The following is a 21,020-nucleotide window of genomic DNA, read 5'->3' on the forward strand; positions in this document are numbered from 1 at the left end:
CATTGATGTAAGTGGGGAATTAAGTCTTCTACTATTATTGTATTACTGCCTATTTCTCCCTCTAGGTCTATTATTTGCTTTATATATTTAGGTGTTCCTATGTTGATTGCATAAATATTTGCAAATATAATATCCTCTTGTTGAATGGACCCCTTTATTATTATGTAATACTCTTCTTTGTCTTTTATTACAGTGTTTGTTTTAAAGTCTCTTTTGTTTGATAACAGTACATCTGCTTCAACTTTCTTTTGGTTTCCATTTGAATGGAATATCTTTGTTCATCCCTTCACTTTTAAGCTGTGAGTATCCTTATATCTGAAGCTAGTCTTTGTTGGCAGTGTATAGAAGAGTCTTCTTCTTTTTTTTATTTCACTCATCTTATCTATTAAAGAATGATTCTTAAAGTTTTAAGACGACATGACCCACATGTTTGGCTTCAGTACCACCATCATTTTTCGAGTTACGTCACTTGATCTGATTTCTCTAACTCATGTGCTTTAGTAGTTCAGTTTGGTACTGAGTGATTTTATAAATTATGTTGATGATCTGGTTCCTCTGTTCCTCCCAAGAATGTGGTTTTGATGAGTAAAGAACAGTTATAACATATTTGCTTCATCACATGTACATCCAAAGTTATAAAACCTCAATATTGCATAAGCTCAGTTTCATCAAGTATATTGTGTTGGTTTAGCCTGTGTTGGCTTTGTAAGCCTTTACTCTGCTAGACTGAGAGATCTCCTAAAGGTGGAGATTGGTAATTTCTCTTTTTATCAGAGTCCATCTTGCTTCTACTTGATAGAATTAAGGAAGCAGGGCTGAGGATCACTCCTGAGGGCATGTGGATGAGCTGTGCAGGTTTTTCTGTGATCCCAGTTTGTGGTTGAAGGATATGAAGAACAGCCCTGGTATGGGCAGATTTTATTTTATAGGTGCAGTTGGTTGCTGTGTGCTCTGATAATTTTAAGGCTCAAAACCCAGAGTGGAAGTGATATTTACCTTTCCCCCCACCCAGTGTCTTTTAAAAATACTTACACTTTTTAAAAATAGCAGTTTTAGATATGCAGTAAAATTGGAAGGAAGGTACATAGATTTCCCATGTATTCCTTGCCCATACAACATGCTTTGCCTCCTCCATTATCAACATCACTTACTAAAATAATCTTTTTTTTTAATTTTCAAGGATGAATCTGTACTGATGTATCATAATCACCCAAAGACCATAGTTCAGAGTTTAATTTTGGTTCTGTACATTCTATGGATTTGGACAAAAGTATAATGATGTATATCTGTTATTATAATATCATACAAATTATTTTCACTGTCTGAAAGATCCTCTTTGCTCTGCCTATTCATGTCTCTCCCCTCACCCCTGGCAACCACTAATCTTTTAATTGTCTTCATGGTTTTGCCCTTTCTAGAATACCATATAGTTGGGATCATGTAGTATTTAGCTCTTTTAGATTGGCTTTTTCCCTTAATTAAATGCATTGACATTTCCTTCATGCTTTTCATGGGTTGGTAGCTCATTTATTTTTAGCACTGAATAATATTGTATTGTCGGGATGGATCATAGTTAATATATCCATTCAATTACCATAGAATGTCTTAGTTGCTTTCAATATTTGGCAATTATAATAAAGTTGCTATAAATATCCATGTGCAGGCTTTTGTGTGGATAGAATTTCAATTTTTTTCTGGGTGAATACCAAGGAGAATGATTGCTGGATCATATGGTAAGAGTATGTTTAGTTTCTTAAGAAAATGCCAAATCATTTTCCAAAGAGGCTATATTATTTTGTTTTCTACCAGCAATGTATGAGAGTTTCTGTTGCCCCACATCTTCAAAGTATTTGATGTTGTCAGTGTCCTGTATTTTGACCATCCTACTAGGTGTATGAAAGTGACAGTGTTAGTAGCTCAGTGTATCCTACTCTTTGCAACCTGATTGACTGTAGCCTGCCAGGCTCCTCTGTCCATGGAATTTTCCTGGCAAGAATATTGAAGTGCATAGCCATTCCGTTCTCCAGGGGATCTTCTCAACCCAGGAACTGAACCTGAGTCTCCTGCATTGCAGGCAGATTCTTTACCATTAGTGGTTTCTTATTTTTGTTTTCTCTTCTTTGTATTGATTGCTGAGGAAGGCTTTCTTATCTCTTCTTGCTATTCTTTGGAACTCTGTATTTAAATGGGAATATCTTTCCTTTTCTCCTTTGCTTTTCACTTCTCTGCTTTACAGAGCTATTTGTAAGGCCTCCTCAGACAGCCATTTTGCTTTGCATTTCTTTTCCATGGGGATGGTCTTGATCCCTGTCTCTTGTACCATGTCACGAACCTCCATCCATAGTTCATCAGGTACTCTGTCTATCAGATCTAGTCCCTTAAATCTATTTCTCACTTCCATTGTATAATCATAAGGGATTTGATTTAGGTCATACCTGAATGGTCTAGTTTTCCCTACTTTCTTCAATTTAAGTCTGAATTTGGCAATAAGGAGTTCATGATCTGAGCCACAGTCAGCTCCCGGTCTTGTTTTTGCTGACTGTATAGAGCTTCTCCATATTTGGCTGCAAAGAATAGAATCAATCTGATTTCGGTGTTGACCATCTGGTGATATCCATGTGTAGAGTCTTCTCTTGTGTTGTTGGAAGAGGGTGTTTGCTATGACCAGTGTGTTCTCTTGGCAAAACTCTATTAGTCTTTGCCTTGCTTCATTCTGTATTCCAAGGCCAAATTTGTCTGTTACTCCAGGTGTTTCTTGACTTCCTACTTTTGCATTCCAGTCCCCTATAATGAAAAGGACATCTTTTTGGGGTGTTAGTTCTAAAACGTCTTGTAGGTCTTCATAGAACCTTTCAACTTCAGCTTCTTCAGCATTACTGGTTGGGGCATAGTCTTGGTTCAAGATTGCCGGGAGAAATATCAATAACTTCAGATATGCAGATGACACCACCCTTATGGAAGAAACTGAAGAGGAACTAAAAAGCCTTTTGATGAAAGTGAAGGAGGAGATTGAAAAAGTTGCCTTAAAGCTCAACATTCAGAAAATAAAGATCATGGCATCTGGCCCCATCACTTCATGGGAAATAGATGGGGAAATAGTGGAAACAGTGGCAGACTTTAATTTATTGGACTCCAAAATCACTGCAGATGGTGATTGCAGCCATGAAATTAAAAGACGCTTACTCCTTGGAAGGAAAGTTATGACCAACCTAGATAGCATATTCAAAAGCAGAGACATTACTTTGCCAACAAAGGTCCATCTAGTCAAGGCTATGGTTTTTCCAGTGGTCATTTATGGATGTGAAAGTTGGACTGTGAAGAAAGCTGAGCACTGAAGAATTGATGCTTCTGAACTGTGGTGTTGGAGAAGACTCTTGAGAGTCCCTTGGACTGCAAGGAGATCCAACCAGTCCATCCCAAAGGAGACCAGTCCTGGGTGTTCTTTGGAAGGACTGATGCTAAAGCTGAAACTCCAATACTTTGGCCACCTCAAGCGAAGAGTTGACTTATTGGAAAAGACCCTGATGCTGGGAGGGATTGAGGGCAGGAGGAGAAGGGTACAACAGAGGATGCGATGGCTGGATGGCATCATCGACTCGATGCACATGAGTTTGAGTGAACTCTGGGAGTTGGTGATGGACAGAGAGGCCTGGCCTGCTGTGATTCATGGTGTAGCAAGGAGTTGAACATGACTGAGCGACTGAACTGAACTGATTGTTGTTTTAATTTGGATTTCCCTGATGACATGTGACTTGGCACATTTTTTCATATGCCTTTTTGCCATCTGTGTACTTTATTTAGTGAGGTATCTGTTACAGTCTTGGGCTTGTTTTAAAAATGGACCATTTCTTTCTTATTGTTAAGTTTCAAGGTTTATTTGTATATTTTGGATAACAATCCTTTGTTAGATGTATCTTTTTGCAAATATTTTCTCCCAGGGTGTAGCTTGTCTTCTAGTTCTCTGTGAGACAATACCATGTCTTTAGAAGAAAAAATAGTATTTAATTTTAATGACATCCAGGTTATAAACTATTTCTTTTACAGATCATGTTTTGGTGTTGTATTTTAAAAGGCATCATCATACTGAAGGTTGGTTAGATTTTCTTTCATATGTTCTACAAGTTTTGCAGTTTTACATTTTACATAAGGTCAATGATCCATTTTGAGTTAATTTTGGTGAAGAATACAAGGTCTGTTTCTAGATTCTTTTTTTTTTTTTATGGGAATATCTGGTTGTTCCAACACCATTTGTCAAAGAGAGTATCTTTGCTTCATTGTACTTATTTTGCTCCTGGTCAAAGATAAATTGGTTATATTTATGGGTTCTCTATTCTGTTCCATTGATCTATTTGTCGCTCTTTCACCAATACCACAGCATCTTGATTATTGTAGCTTTATAGTAAGTCTCAAATTCACATTTACCCCTTTTTAATTATAAAAAATCAGATGGCCCACAAAGTAGCTACATCTACTTTAATAGTCATGGGGTGAAGGGGACACACAGTGGCTTGCATCTGCTTTCCTTTTGAGTCTTTCTAGTGGTGGAACTGACTGAGCCTAGCTCATCAGAGCCAACTGTACACATCTCTTCCCAAGTCCATGTTCAGTGATGTCAGTGATTTTACACCATAGAAACTAGCAAATGTTACAAATCAATATTCACTTGGTTTTCTTCAGAGAGCCAGTTGTTAAACATGTATCTGCAAAACACTAATTTTATATCTAATTTGTTCTTCCCTTTGATAGTTCATCATCAAACTCCTTTTAGTTATCACAGATGTGGTTTATTAATCACTTTGTATATGTTAGGCACTGTGCCAAGATCTTTCACATGTGTTATTTAATTCTCACAGCAATGTCTTGAAGCAGGTCTGTGATCTCCACTTGTAGTTGAAGAATGCTGAAGAGAAGAGCAGTGGCAGACAGATTTTTATTTTACAGGTATAATTTGCAAATGAGTAAGCTGAGGCTCAGCAAGAAGATGTAATTTTTTCTGAGGTCATATAGCATAAGATGGAGGCTGAGACTCCATATTCAGACTGGAGACCTAAGCTTCTGACTGACCCACGCTTGTAATCATCATGCTCTATGATCTTCCCCAGCATTGAAAACTGTTCTGGGCTCTGAATTATGACACCTTGCTTCTAGTGAACACTCTACACCCAGACTGATAACCTGACCTCTCAGAACCTCAGTGTCGTCATCTATATAAGACTGGTGATAATAATCCTGCCTAACTCACAGGAGGCTTTACCATTTAAATGATACTTGTACAAGATTGCTTTGGAAAGCTCAGGTACTGTATAAATGTGTGATATCATTACATGATAAGGAGTGAAGAGAAAAAAATATTTACCAAAAGAATACCACATCACAGTTTAGAAGATTCAGTTAAAGTAGATATTCAATATAAATATAGTTTCTATGGAATTTTACAGTGAATGTTTCTAAGTGAATTGGAAAGATGTTTGATCTGGGAATGCCTGAACTTATCTCTTGGAATTCTTTGGTTTTGGGTCTCCCTAACCTTCCCAGACAGTCTGATTGGTATTCAAGGTAACCTTAGTTTCATGGCAGATTTGACTGAAATTAAGTTATTAACACAATACGCCAGTGCTGGAAAGGTGACATTTAGTAACTTTAGGGAGAATTTTTGCCATATTATGTCCATGTTTTAATGAAGAGTTTTCTTCATTTGCTGTTCACATAGCTATTTATACTTCCAACTGTCAGCATTATTCATTTTAGCTACTTACTTAAGGTTTATATTCTTCCCTATACCCAACTCCTCTTGATGTCAAGTAACCATTTGATCATTATAGATGTCTCCAGCACTGAGTACTGACATTAGCAGCTAGTGTTGCTTCATAAATATTTATTCAGCAAGTACATAGGTGAGTTAACTACATGCAACGCTTGTTGTGTTCACGTATTCCTTGTGTTGCAATTGTCCATCTGCAGGCTTTGGAAATTTTTCTGAATTTAAGTTGGAGTAGTGTGTAAGGCAAGGTCAACCATGTGGTGTTTCATGCTAGAGTTTATCTGTGTGCTCATAGCATATCAGAGACAGCTGACAGCAATAGGCAAACCCCCAGGTGTTCTTTAACTTGTACAGTCCAAGCCCCTCGTTGTGTTTACAAGAACTACCTGACCTGTTCCACCTCTGGTGCTCTCCATCCTGCCACTGTGTGGAATGATCTGTCATTCTTTCTCCTGGCCAAGTCTTAGACATTTTTCAAGTGTAGGTTTGGGTCTTATTCCCTCAGGAAATCATCTCTGAACTATGGGTTGAAATTAGGTTCTGTTTTCACTCACCGATGTATTTATTTTAAAAAATTTTGTTGTGTTTTGCTATGCAACAATGTGAATCAGCTCTATAAATGCGTATATCCCCCCACCCCGTCCCCCCGCTGGAGCCTCCTTCCCACCCCACCGCCATCCCATCCCTCTAGGTCATCACAGAGCACCAGCCTGGGCTCCCTGTGTGATACAGCAGCTTCCCAGTGGCTGTCTGTTTCACACATTGTAGTGTACATATGTCAATGCTACTTTTTCAATTTGCTCCACCCTCTCCTTCTCCCACTGTGTTTACAAGTCTGTTCTCTACATCTGCATCTCTTTTCCTGTCCTGCAAATAGATTCATCAGTATCATTTTTCTAGATTCCATATATATTTTCTAGAATCCATATATATATATTTGTTGTTTTCTTTCTGACTTACTTCACTCTGTATTGAAGAAAGTAGGGAAAACAGCTAGACCATTCAGGTATGACCTAAATCAAATCCCTTATGATTATACATTGGAAGTGAGAAATAGATTTAAGGGCCTAGATTTGATAGAGAGAGTGCCTGATGAACTATGGAATGAAGTTCGTGACATTGTACAGGAGACAGGGATCAAGACCATCCCCATAGAAAAGAAATGCAATAAAGCAAAATGGCTGTCTGGGGAGGCCCTACAAATAGCTGTGAAAAGAAGAGAGGTGAAAAGCAAAGGAGAAAAGGAAAGATATAAGCATCTGAATGCAGAGTTCCAAAGAATAGCAAGAAGAGATAAGAAAGCCTTCCTCAGCGATCAATGCAAAGAAATAGAGGAAAACAACAGAATGGGAAAGACTAGAGATCTCTTCAAGAAAATTAGAGATACCAAGGGAACATTTCATGCAAAGAAGGGCTCGATAAAGGACAAAAACGGTATGGACCTAACAGAAGCAGAAGATATTAAGAAGAGGTGGCAAGAATACATGGAAGAAGTGTACAAAAAAGATCTTCATGACCAAGATAATCATGATGATGTGATCACTAATCTAGAGCCAGACATCTTGGAATGTGAAGTCAAGTGGGCCTTAGAAAGCATCACAAAGCTAGTGGAGGTGATGGAATTCCAGTTGAGTGTTTCAAATCCTGAAAGATGATGCTATGAAAGTGCTGCACTCAATATGCCAGCACATTTGGAAAACTCAGCAGTGGCCACAGGACTGGAAAAGGTCAGTTTTCATTCCAATCCCAAAGAAAGGCAATGCCAAAGAATGCTCAAACTACCGCACAATTGCACTCATCTCACATGCTAGTAAAGTAATGCTCAAAATTCTCCAAGCCAGGCTTCAGCAACACGTGAACCGTGAACTCCCTGATGTTCAAGCTGGTTTTAGAAAAGGCAGAAAAATCAGAGATCAAATTGCCAACATCTGCTGGATCATCGAAAAAGCAAGAGAGTTCCAGAAACACATCTATTTCTGCTTTATTGACTATGCCAAAGCCTTTGACTGTGTGGATCACAATAAACTGTGGGAAATGCTGAAAGAGATGGGAATACCAGACCACCTAACCTACCTCTTGAGAAATCTGTATGCAGGTCAGGAAGCAACAGTTAGAACTGGACATGGAACAACAGACTGGTTCCAAATAGGAAAAGGAGTACATCAAGGCTGTATATTGTCGCCCTGCTTACTTAACTTATATGCAGAGTACATCATGTGAAACGCTAGACTGGAAGAAACACAAGCTGGAATCAAGACTGCCGGGAGATATATCAATAACCTCAGATATGTGGATGACACCACCCTTATGGCAGAAAGTGAAGAGGAGCTAAAAAGCCTCTTGATGAAAGTGAAAGAGGAGAGTGAAAAAGTTGGCTTAAAGCTCAACATTCAGAAAACAAAGATCATGGCATCCGGTCCCATCACTTCATGGGAAATAGATGGGGAAACAGTGGAAATATTGTCAGACTTTATTTTTGTGGGCTCCAAAATTACTGCAGATGGTGACTGCAGCCATGAAATTAAAAGATGCTTACTCCTTGGAAGAAAAGTTATGACCACCCTAGCTAACATATTCAGAAGCTGAGACATTACTTTGCCGACTAAGGTCCGTCTAGTCAAGGCTATGGTTTTTCCAGTGGTCATGTATGGATGTGAGAGTTGGACTGTGAAAAAGGCTGAGCGCTGAAGAATTGATGCATTTGAACTGTGGTGTTGGAGAAGACTCTTGAGAGTCCCTTGGACTGCAAGGAGATCCAACCAGTCCATTCTGAAGGATATCAACCCTAGAATTTCTTTTGAAGGAATGATGCTAAAGCTGAAACTCCAGTACTTTGGCCACCTCATGTAAAGTGTTGACTCATTGGAAAAGACCCTGATGCTGGGAGGGATTGGGGGCAGGAGGAGAAGGGGACGACAGAGGATGAGATGGCTGGATGGCATCACAGACTCGATGGACGTGAGTCTGAGTGAACTCTGGGAGATGGTGATGAACAGGGAGGCCTGGCGTGCTGCGATTCATGGGGTCGCAAAGAGTTGGACATGACTGAGCGACTGAACTGAACTCACTCTGTATGACAGACTCTCGGTTCACCGACATCACTACAAATGACCCATTTTGTTCCTTTTTATGATGGAGTAATACTCCATTGTATAAATGTACCACATCTTCTTTAGCCATTCATCTGTCAATGAACATCTAGGTTGCCTCCATGTCCTGGCTATTGTAAATAGTGTTGCAATGAGCATTGGGGTACACGTGTCTTTTTGAATTATGGTTTTCTCAGGAAACTTCCCTGGTGGCTCAGACAGTAAAGCGTCTGCCTACAGTGTGGGAGACCCAGGTTTGATCCCTGGGTTGGGAAGATCCCCTGGAGAAAGAAATGGCAACCCACTACAGTACTCTTGCCTGGAATATCCCATGGATGGAGGATCCTGGTAGGCTATAGTTCATGGGATCACAAAGAGTTGGACAGGACTGAACGACTTCACTTTCATTTTTCACTTTTACTTTCAGGGTATATGCCCAGAAGTAGGATTGCTGGGTCATATGACTTCCCTGGTGGCTCAGACAATAAAGAATCTGCCTGTGATGTGGGAGACCTGCGTTTGATCCCTGAGTAGAGATGGTCCCCTGGAGAATGGAATGGCTACCCACTCCAATATTCTTGCCTGGAGAATTCCACAGACAGAGGAGCCTGGCAAGCTACAGTCCACGGGCTTGCAATAGTTGGACATAACTGAGTGACTAACACTGTCAATACCTGTGGTAGTTTTATTCCTAGTTTCTTAAGGAACTTCCATACTGTTTTCCATTGTGGTTGTATCAGTTTATATTTCCACTAACAGTGCATGAAGATTCCCTTTTCTCCACACCCTCTCCAGCAGTTTTTGTTTGTAGATTTTTTTGATGATGGCCATTCTGACCCGTGTGAGTTGATACCCCATTATAGTTTTGATTTTCATTTCTCTAATAATGGGTGATGTTGAGCATCTTTTCATGTTTGTTTAGGTTTGCTTAGGTCTTCTGCCCAATTTTTGATTGGGCTGTTCATTTTTCTGATATTGAGCTGCATGAGCTGCTTGTATATTTTGGAAATTAATCTTCTGTCAGTTGCTTCATTTGCAATTATATTCTCCCATTCTGAGGTTGTCTTTTCATCTTATTTCATCAGAGGGTTTTATGTATTTCTTGATCTTAGTTCTGATATTATATTAAAATTATCTCCTATGTTGCTCATTCTCCCATGAGTCTATAACTCCTGAAGGGCAAAAGCTACCTTTATTTCCAAACTAAGAAGAATGTATATGGCTGGCATGCGTAAGACGCTCAGTAAATGTTTGAGGAGCCAAAAGGACTAATTCCAAGTGGAATTTCTTTTTCCAGAAGGAGCAAGATAGTGAGATGAAGTGCAAATCCTTTGAGGCTTTGTGGGGTGACAGCCCCAAGCGACAAAGCAGGATCCTCTTCCCAGCACCTACAGGGGGTGAAGCAGAGCACTTCCAGGCCAGAGGTTCACTGCTGGGTAAATCTGTGTTTTTCTGAGCACAGACTGCAGTTCTGATCTAACTGTACTCTGGTTTACTCAGTCTCAAGGGAGAAGAGAACCAGATAATTTTCCATTCAATATCATACAGATTGGAGGAACAGATTTTCACCCCTACAGACTATGAGAATATAGAAAATGCAGGGGCTAGAAACATTTATCTACCCTGTCCTTGGAAATTTTGAAAATCCCCAGAAGGACACACTCGTGATCTCATGAAAGAGATTGGTGTGGCTGGCAGTGATTCTCAGAGAAATGTCAGCATACTGTTCTTCAGTGCCACAGTTCCTTCTCTGGGAATAATAGATTTTTTAGTGAGAACAGGGGGCATTTATTTCCATTTCAGCAGTCTTAAGTATGAGTTGAATTATAGATAATAAAAACTCTAATTAGTTACCAGTCCTAGACAATCAATTAACCATCTTCTCAATAGCATTATATCGGTACACTTCCTAACAGGCACCTGTCTCTTTTAGCTGCCTTTCCTTCCACTAGTTTCCTGAATTAATGAGCAACAATGTACTATGCTTATGTAGAGACCTCAGACAAACCTAAAATACTTGATCTGATATTATTGCTTAAAGAAATGGTTTAAAAGAATTTCAGATGCTATTTCTACTTTCATGTCTGACTTGACTTATTAATAACAAATTGTCTAATGCTTTTCCACTGGTGGAAATTCTAAGACCCCCAGCTTCTGTCTTCTGCATTTCTACCTAGTGAGCTGCAGTGAAAAGCTTGACTTGTTCTGTAAATATAGTATATCAGCTGCTCTCAACATGGTTTCACAGAATCTGTATTTGTGAAAGTATCACATGTGATTCTGATCCACAGCTAGTTGAGGATAGTGATGTCTTCGTTTAGGCTGCTATAACAAAAATACCATAAACTGGGTGTCTCTCTCTCTCTCTCTTTTTTTTTTTTTTTTTTGTTAAATCAGAGGATAATTGCTTTACAAGGGCTTCCCAGGTGGCGCTAGTAGTAAAGAACCTGCCTGCCAGTGCAGAAGATGTAAGAGACACAGGTTCAATCCCTGGGTCAGGAAGATCCCCTGGAGGAGGAAATGGCTACCTACTCCAGTATTCTTGCCTGGAGATTCCCCATGGACAGAGGAGCCTAGCAGCCTACACTCCATAGGGTCACACAGAGTTGGACATGACTGAAGCAATTTAGCATGCACGCACATGCTTTACAATGCTGTCTTGGTTCCTGTTAAACAACAAGGTGAATCAATCATAATTACATATGTACCCCCTCCCTTTTGAGCCTCCCTTCTTCCTCCCATCCTACCCCTTTAGGTGAATGGGTGTCTTAAACAAGAGAAATTCATTTCTCACTGTTCTGGAGGCAAGGAAATCTAAGATGAAGGCACCAGCAGATCTGGAGTCCAGTGAGAATCCTCTTCTTGGTTGGCAGATGTTTGTCTGTCTGCTTGTATCCTCAGATAGTAGAGAGCAGAAAGAGGGGCTAGCTCTGTCCTTCTTAAAAGGACACTAATCCCATCATGAGGGCACCACCCTTATGACCTAATAACCTCACAAAAGGCCCTGTCTCCAGATATTGTTACATGAGACAGGGTTCCTATAAATGAATTTGGGAGGTGGTAGGGAGTACACATGTTCAGTTCACAGTAATTGGATTAGAAAATTCTATTTGTTAAATTGTTTCTTTTTTTCCTGGAATGAGTGCAGGGCAATGCTTCACCAATTATTTGCCCTCTTCCTATAGACGAAGTATGAAAAGTTGTAATACAAGAGATAAAATGCGGTTATCCAGGTACCTAGTAAGGTTTCACATATACTGCTTGGACATCTTATTAAATGAAAGTAAAGAATCATTACTTTCATAATCATTTAAAAAGTAATACTTCTATATACTTCCTACAACTCCCAACTAGAACTATTTTAATACCCTTGGCCAATAAATCCTTTCTATTAATAATATAATTACTAAAATTTAGATTATATCAGAACTAATAAGAAAAGTCCATCTTCTGTGTAGTGTGTCAAGAAGTTAGAGACAAAATTTTAGACACACTATAATTTTAATAATTTTAATAGCTTCCTTTGGGTTAAATAGACTTCCCAGGTGGCACAGTGGTAAAGAATCCACCTGCCACTGCAGGAGATGTTCAGTCTTTCGGTCAGGAAGATCGCCTGGAGAAGGAAATGGCAGCCCACTCCAGTATTCTTGCCTGGGAAATCCTGTGGACAGAGGAGCCTGGCTGGGGTATGTCCTACAGGGTTGCAAAAGAGTCAGATACAACTCAGTGACTAAACAACAAGATAACTAAGTAGAAAGTGACTAAACAACAAGATAACTAAGTAGAAACAATTACATTGTTGCTACTAGAATTATGTTCTAAGGACAATAAGTTAAAATGTTCAGAATTGCAATTATAAGATTTTGGCAAGTGACAAGCTAATTATCTAGTAATTTATATGTCAAGCCTAATAATTTATACCCCAACTCATATATACTTGTATATATGCAACAAATATGAAATAGTCTCCTCCTCAATTCTCCTCTTAAAAACCAGCAGATATTTACTGGTTGAGAGTAATTCCATAGTTCTGATATTAAATATTGCAGCACTTTTTTTCATAGGTCAGTAGATGGACATGACTAAGGCTAAATGAATTTTCGAAAATTAGTGAACCAAGCAGAAACTGTGAAGCAGGGAATTTATTGTTGATCTCACTAGTTTTGTCTGCTCTTTTGAAAATCCACCCACATAAGAATATGTAAAGGAGTAATTCTTATACTTCATTACCATAAAAACCTCATTGTAAAAACAAGCATACAATAAAACCCAATATTGATAGCTTATGGTGAATGGTATTGGATTCGTGATACCCGAAGAAGATTTAACTTTGGGACCAGGGACCAGTCTTGATCACTGTAGAGGTTTTGTATAGCAGAGTTTTGTTAAAGTGAAAGTTCAGTTGCTCAGTCATGTCTGACTCTTTGCTACCCCATAAATCGCATGCAGCATGCCAGGCCTCTCTATCCATCACCAACTCCTGAAATTTACCTAAACTTATGTCCGTCGAGTCGGTGATGCCATCCAGCCATCTTATCCTCTGTCATCTCCTTTGCCTCCTGCTCCCAATCCCTCCCAGCATCACAGTCTTCCAATGAGTCAACTCTTTACATGAGGTGGCCAAAGTATTGGAGTTTCAGCTTCAGCATCAGTCCTTCCAATGAACACCCAGGACTGATCTCCTTTAGAATGGACTGGTTGGATCTCCTTGCAGTCCAAGGGACTCTCAAGAGTCTTCTCCAACACCACAGTTCAAAAGCATCAATTCTTCAATGCTCAGCTTTCTTCACAGTCCAACTTTCACATCCATAAATGACCACAGGAAAAATCATGGCCTTGACTAGATGGACCTTTGTTGGCAAAGTAATGTCTCTGCTTTTGAATATGCTATCTAGGTTGGTCATAACTCTTCTTCCAAGGAGTGAGTGTCTTTTAATTTCATGGCTGCAATCACCATCTGCAGTGATTTTGGAGCAATTTTGGAGTGATTTTGGACTTTATAAAATAAAGTCTGACACTATTTCCACTGTTTCCCCATCTATTTCCCATGAAGTGATGGGACCAGATGCCATGATCTTCGTTTTCTGAATGTTGAGCTTTAGGCCAACTTTTCAATCTCCTCTTTCACTTTCATCAGGAGGCTTTTTAGTTCCTCTTCAGTTTCTTCCATAAGGGTGGTGTCATCTGCATATCTGAGGTTATTGATATTTCTCCCGGCAATCTTGATTTCAGCTGTGCTTCTTCCAGCCCAGCGTTTCTCATGATGTACTCTGCATATAAGTTAAGTAAGCAGGGTGAAAATATACAGCCTTGATGTACTCCTTTTCCTATTTGGAACCAGTCTGTTGTTCCATGTCCAGTTCTAACTGTTGCTTCCTGACCTGCATATAGGTTTCTCAAGAGGCAGATGAGGTGGTCTGGTATTCCCATCTCTTTCAGAATTTTCCACAGTTTATTGTGATCCACACAGTGAAAGGCTTTGGCATAGTCAATAAAGCAGAAATAGATGTGTTTCTGGAACTCGCTTGCTTTTTGGATGATCCAGTGGATGTTGGCAATTTGATCTCTGGTTTTTCTGCCTTTTCTAAAACCAGCTTGAACATCTGGAATTTCATGGTTCATGTATAGCTGAAGCCTGGCTTGGAGAATTTTGAGCATTACTTTCCTAGCATGTGAGATGAGTGCAATTGTGTGGTAGTTTGAGCATTCTTTGGCATTGCCTTTCTTTGGGATTGGAATGAAAACTGACCTTTTCCAGTCCTGTGGCCACTGCTGAGTTTTCCAAATGTGCTGGCATATTGAGTGCAGCACTTTCATAGCATCATCTTTCAGGATTTGAAATAGCTCAACTGGAATTCCATCACCTCCACTAGCTTTGTTCATAGTGATGCTTTCTAAGGCCCACTTGACTTCACATTCCAAGATGTCTGGCTCTAGGTGAGTGATCACACCATCGTGATTATCTTGGTCATGAAGATCTTTTCTGTACAGTTCTTCTGGGTATTCTTGCCACTGCTTCTTAATATCTTCTGCTTCTGTTAGGTCCATATCATTTCTGTCCTTTATCGAGCCCATCTTTGCCTGAAATGTTCCCTGGTATCTCTAATTTTCTTGAAGAAATCTCTAGTCTTTCCCATTCTCTTGTTTTCCTCTATCTTTGCATTGATCACTGAGGAGGGCTTTCTTATCTCTCCTTGCTATTCTTTGGAACTCTGCATTCAGATGCTTACATCTTTCATTTTCTCCTTTGCTTTTCACTTCTCTTCGTTTCACAGCTATTTGTAAGGCCTCCCCAGACAGCCATTTTGCTCTTTTGCATTTCTTTTCCATGGGGATGGTCTTGATCTCTGTCTCCTGTACAATGTCACGAACCTCCATCCATAGTTCATCAGGCACTTTATCTATCAGACCTAGTCCCTTAAATCTATTTCTTACTTCCACTGTATAATCATAAGGGATTTGATTTAGGTCATACATGAATGGTCTAGTGGTTTTCCCCACTTTCTTCAATTTAAGTCTGAATTTGGCAATAAGGAGTTCATGATCTGAGCCACAGTCAGCTCCTGGTCTTGTTTTTGCTGACTGTAGAGAGCTTCTCCATATTTGGCTGCAAAGAATATAATCAATCTGATTTCAGTGTTGACCATATCTGGTGATGTTAATGTGTAGAGTCTTTTCTTGTGTTGTTGGAAGAGGGTGTTTGCTAGGACCAGTGCGTTCTCTTGGCAAAACTCTATTAGTCTTTGCCCTGCTTCATTCCATATTCCAAGGCCAAATTTGCCTGTTACTCCAGGTATTTCTTGACTTCCTACTTTTGCATTCCAGTCCCCTATAATGAAAAGGACATCTGTTTTGGGTACTAGTTCTTAAAGGTCTTGTAGGTCTTCATAGAACCGTTCAACTTCAGCTTCTTCAGCGTTAATGGTTGGGACATAGGCTTGGATTACTGTGATATTGAATGGTTTGCCTTGGAAATGAACAGAGATCATTCTGTCATTTTTGAGATTGCATCCAAGTACTGCATTTCGGACTCTTTTGTTGACTATGATGGCTACTCCATTTCTTCTGAGAGATTCCTGCCCACAGTAGTAGATATAATGGTCATCTGAGTTAAATTCATCCTTTCCACTCCATCTTAGTTCGCTGATTCCTAGAATGTCGACATTCACTCTTGCCATTTCCTATTGGACCACTTCCAATTTACCTTGATTCATGGACCTAACATTCCAGGTTCCTATGCATTATTGCTCTTTACAGCATCGGACCTTGCTTCTATCACCAGTCACATCCACAACTGGGTGTTGTTTTTGCTTTAGCTCCATCCCTTCATTCTTTCTGGAATTATTTCTCCACTGATCTCCAGTAGCATATTGGGCACCTACTGACCTGGGGAGTTCCTCTTTCAGTATCCTATCATTTTGCCTTTTCATACTGTTCATGGGGTACTCAAGGCAAGAATACGAAGTGGTTTGCCATTCCCTTCTCCAATGGACCACTTTCTGTCAGACCTCTCCACCATGACCCTTCCATCATGGGTGGCCCCCCTCGGCATGGCTTAGTTTCACTGAGTTACACAAGGATGTGGTCTGTGTGATCAGATTGGCTAGTTTTCTGTGATTATGGTTTCAGTGTGTGTACCCTCTGATGCCCTCTCACAATACCTACCATCTTACTTGGGTTTCTCTTACCTTGGACGTGGGGTATCTCTTCACGGCTGCTCCAACAAAGCGCAGCTGCTGCTCCTTATCTTGGACAAGTTGCCCCTCCTGACCTTGAACATGGAGTAGCTCCTCTCAGCCCTCCTGCTCACTGCTGCTGCTCCTTGGAGGTTGGGTTGCTCCTCTCAGCCACTGCCCCTGACCTCTGACATGGGGTAGCTCCTCTCAGCCACTCCTGCGCTGTCACAGCCTGGCACAAGAATGGAAAAGGGACAGAAAAATCTTCTGACATAGACATCAGAAGAGGGACAGAGAATCCCCCCCTCACTAAAGTTAGCTATGGAGTCATATACTTTTTAATTAATTATTACAATAAATCAAAAGAATGTCTCAAGTTTGTGAAAATTTTACCAAACCCACTCCCACAATTTACGTTTTAGGATAACAGGTTTAGAACTTAATAACAGAAAGATCCTACCAGACCCACTCCCATAATATACATTCTAAGATATCAGGTTTCTCAAGAAGTTCAGGAAGCAAAAGTTAGACCTGGACATGGAACAACAGACTGGTTCCAAGTAGGAAAAGGAGTAAGTCAAGGCTGTATACTGTCACCCTGCTTATTTAACTTATATGTAGAGTAAATCATGAGAAATACTGGGCTGCAAGAAACACAAGCTGGAATCAAGATTGCTGGGAGAAATATCAATAACCTCAGATATGCAGATGACACCACCTTTATGACAGAAAGTGAAGAAGAACTAAAAAGCCTCTTGATGAAAGTGAAAGAGGAGATTGAAAAAGTTGGTTTAAAGCTCAACATTCAAAAAACAAAGATTGTGGCATCTGGCCCCATCACTTCATGGGAAATAGATGGGGAAATAGTGGAAACAGTGTCAGACTTTATTTTATTGGGCTCCAAAATCACTGCAGATGGTGATTGCAGCCATGAAATTAAAGGACGCTTGCTCCTTGGAAGAAAAGTTATGACCAACCTAGATAGCATATTCAAAAGCAGAGACATTACTTTGCCAACAAAGGTCCATCTAGTTAAAGCTCTGGTTTTTCAGTGGTCATGTATGGAAGTGAAAGTTGGACTGTGAAGAAAGCTGAGCATTGAAGAATTGATGCTTTTGAACTGTGGCGATGGAGAAGACTCTTGAGAGTCCCTTGGACTGCAAGGAGATCCAACCAGTCCATCCTAAAGGAGATCAGTCCTGGGTGTTCATTGGAAGGACTGATGCTGAAGCTGAAACTCCAATACTTTGGCCACCTCATGTAAAGAGTTGACTCATTGGAAAAGACCGTGATGCTGGGAGGGATTGGGGGCAGGAGGAGAAGGGGACGACCCAGGATGAGATGGCTGGATGGCATCACCGACTCGATGGACATGAATTTAAGTGAACTCCGGGAGTTGGTGATGGACAGGAAGGCCTGGCGTGCTGCGACATGGGGTCGCAAAGAGTTGGACATGACTGAGCGACTGAACTGAACTGAAGATATCAAGATTAGCCAGAAGGTTTTCAGGAAGGAGAAACTGTCCTCAGTCAGGATACATTTTTGTTATATAGTCCCTAGTACAGAGTTTAAACTGAGTTGTTTGTTGTGTAATCATCCGTTTGAGGCTTAAAAAAAAAAAATTATGTGACTAAGACTAAGAAATTTAGAGGAAAAAAAAATATTTGTCCTTTCCTCTTCCTCAAGACCCCTCTCTCCTCGGGAACCTCTAGACTTCTTATCAACCTGCCTAGGAATTGACTCTCTCAATACAAAACCAGAATATCACTATTTCATTACACCTAGTCATCACTTGTAAGTATAATTGGTAGAATTACTAGATTAGGGAGGAATTGCCTTTGTTAAAAAGAACATTTTATTTTTTTAAAATCACAATTTATTGATTTACACTAGAGATAGAAGAGAAGATAATCTATCCTTTCATGAAAGCATAGCTACTTTTGATACTTGCCTGCAATTAGAATGGGGAGACTCATGGCTTTAAAATTCAGACTCTCCATAGGATAGTACCATTTGAGTGCATTACATAGGAGTTCAGAGGAATAAGTAAAATTCTTGCCTAGGGGGTGGGTTGGGGGCTGGGGAAGAATGACTCTTGATGTTAGCCTCCTGTGTCTATCTAAAGGCCAGTCAACTTTTCTATCATCCATTCATTCTTAAAGCAGTATTTACTAAGCATTTCCTGTGTGAATGTACTACCTCTATGTAAATTACAAGACTGTGTAAATTACATAGACTCTTCCTATGTACTGGAAGAGGCACTGGGAGGAGGTGGTGGGCTCATAACTGCAGATGGCTTTGCCAGGAACATTCGAGGCCTCCATATTGTCTGAGGCTTCCTCTTTCATCTGTTACATATGACTTCTACTTCCTGCTGCCAAATTCTTAGTGATATAGTTATCTACAGGAATTCTCTGCTTTGTTTATGGGACTTGATAGCCCTGGGCCTGCAATGAATAAGATGCTACGGCAGCATGTGGTAAGGAGCTTCATTTATCTGGAAAGGTTCCACTTCTGTACTGTGGTAGGCATTATGGGTCATAAGAACAATCATTCTTATAGTTTGACTAGGTTTTTATAGTCTAGGACCATGGGTCAATGCTCCTTTGCTTACTTTGGGGAACACCTGTTCACTTCAGATGGGTGTTGTTGCCCTTAGGCATCAGAGGAAATAACATGTCTAGGATGTTACAGTCTTTTCCTTATTTTCCCACAGAAATTGTCATTTCAATATTCAATAGAAAAAAGAAAAAGATCTTTCGAGGGTGGTAGATTACTATCTTTTGTAAAAACTACAAAGGCCCTTGTGAATTCTAAGGAAGTGGAAAGAGAAGAAGGCATGGATATGGAGTCAGCATGAGAAATGTTTGTGACAAAGTAGTGAGGATATTTGTCACTTGCACTGTGACAAATCCCCTTCCAGCTTCCATTTTGGTTATTTAAAAATACTGGAATGCGTTAAATTGGATGGAATCTCAAATTAAATTCCTTTGGGGAAAGATGTTGCCAGAACATCTAATATGGGGTACTGGACAAACATCTTAGGTGGGGACTGACTCTATCAATTTTTTTTCCCATTAAAAACCTACATTCTTGCTATTTATACGGGTTTTCTTCTCCCTTTCTCCATCCCTTTTGTATCTGGTATTTCTCCCTCGACTCTTCCTTCTTTCCCAGGTGTGTTTGATAACTGCTCCCACACTATCAGTGACAAGGGCTGGGCCCTGGGGATCCGCTCAGGGAAGGATGTGGGAAGGCGAGATGCTCGCTTCTTCTTCTCTCTTCGCACCGACCGAGTGAAGAAAGCCACCACTGTGATGGGCCACAGTCGCTACCAACCGGGCAAGTGGACACATCTGGCAGCCACTTACGATGGACAGCGCATGGCCTTGTATGTGGATGGCACTCAGGTGGCTAGTAGTCGAGATCAGTCTGGTCCCTTGAACAGCCCCTTCATGGCATCTTGTCGCTCTCTCCTCCTTGGGGGGGACAGCTCGGAGGACGGGCACTCTTTCCGTGGACACCTGGGCACCCTGGTCTTCTGGTCGACAGCCCGCCCACAAAGCCACCTTCAGCACAGACCTCAGCAGCCACTGGAGGTGAAGGATTTGACCACCCTGCTACTGACTGCCAGTTTTGAGCCCCTGGAAGAACAGTGGGTCCCCTTTAGAGACGGGAAGTACCCACGGCGTGAGGTTCTCCAGGGCTTTGAGTCAAAGCCTGAGATTCTGTCCCCTCTGCAGCCCCCGCTCTGTGGGCAGACAGCATGTGACAACGTGGAACTGATCTCTCAGTACAATGGGCACTGGCCCCTCCGGGGAGAGAAGGTGATCCGCTACCGGGTGGTGAACATCTATGACGACAAGGGTCTGAACCCCACGGTGAGTGAGGAGCAGATCCGTCGGCAGCACGAGGTGCTCAATGAAGCCTTCAGCCGCTACAACATCAGCTGGCAGCTGAGCGTCCACCGCGTCCACAACTCCACCCTGCGCCACCGCATTGTGCTGGTGAACTGTGAGCCCAGCAAAATCGGCAACGACCACTGTGACCCCGAGTGCGAGCATCCACTCACGGGCTACGACGGGGGTGACTGCCGCCTGCAGGGCCGGTGCTACTCCTGGAACCGCAAGGACGGGCTCTGCCACGTGGGGTGCAACAACATGCTGAACGACTTTGACGAGGGCGACTGCTGTGACCCAGACGTGACCGAGGTGCGCAAGACCTGCTTCGACCCTGACTCACCCAGGAGGTAAGGGACCGGGGCTAGGGGGTATCCTTCTTGGAGGGTGCATTCCTGACATCATTTTATCGTTTTGGCTTCTGGAGACAAAAGAGTGTTCGCTCAACCTCCGAATAAAACGATTACTCCACCAGATATCGGTGAGCTTTCATCAAGTCCTAGATGTTGTCCTGGGTAATTAGGGACACATGGATGACTAAGATGAAAACACGACCTTTACCAAACTCAGTTTCTTTGAAGCACACAACTGTGGA

At 41.0% G+C, this 21,020-nt stretch overlaps 1 protein-coding gene across 1 annotated transcript in view; it reads left to right on the forward strand.

Annotated features, from left to right (window-relative positions):
• Window positions 1-21,020, forward strand: part of PAPPA2 (pappalysin 2) — a 309,776-nt gene that overhangs the window by 26,149 nt on the left and 262,607 nt on the right. Inside the window, exon 2 of the mRNA XM_068986447.1 lies at window positions 19,704-20,775. Within this exon, the coding sequence (XP_068842548.1) occupies window positions 19,704-20,775 (1,072 nt within the window). The remainder of the gene's footprint in view (window positions 1-19,703; window positions 20,776-21,020) is intronic.

This window comes from Capricornis sumatraensis, chromosome 14 (assembly GCF_032405125.1).
Source record: "Capricornis sumatraensis isolate serow.1 chromosome 14, serow.2, whole genome shotgun sequence".
NCBI classification, from domain to species: Eukaryota; Metazoa; Chordata; class Mammalia; order Artiodactyla; family Bovidae; genus Capricornis; species Capricornis sumatraensis.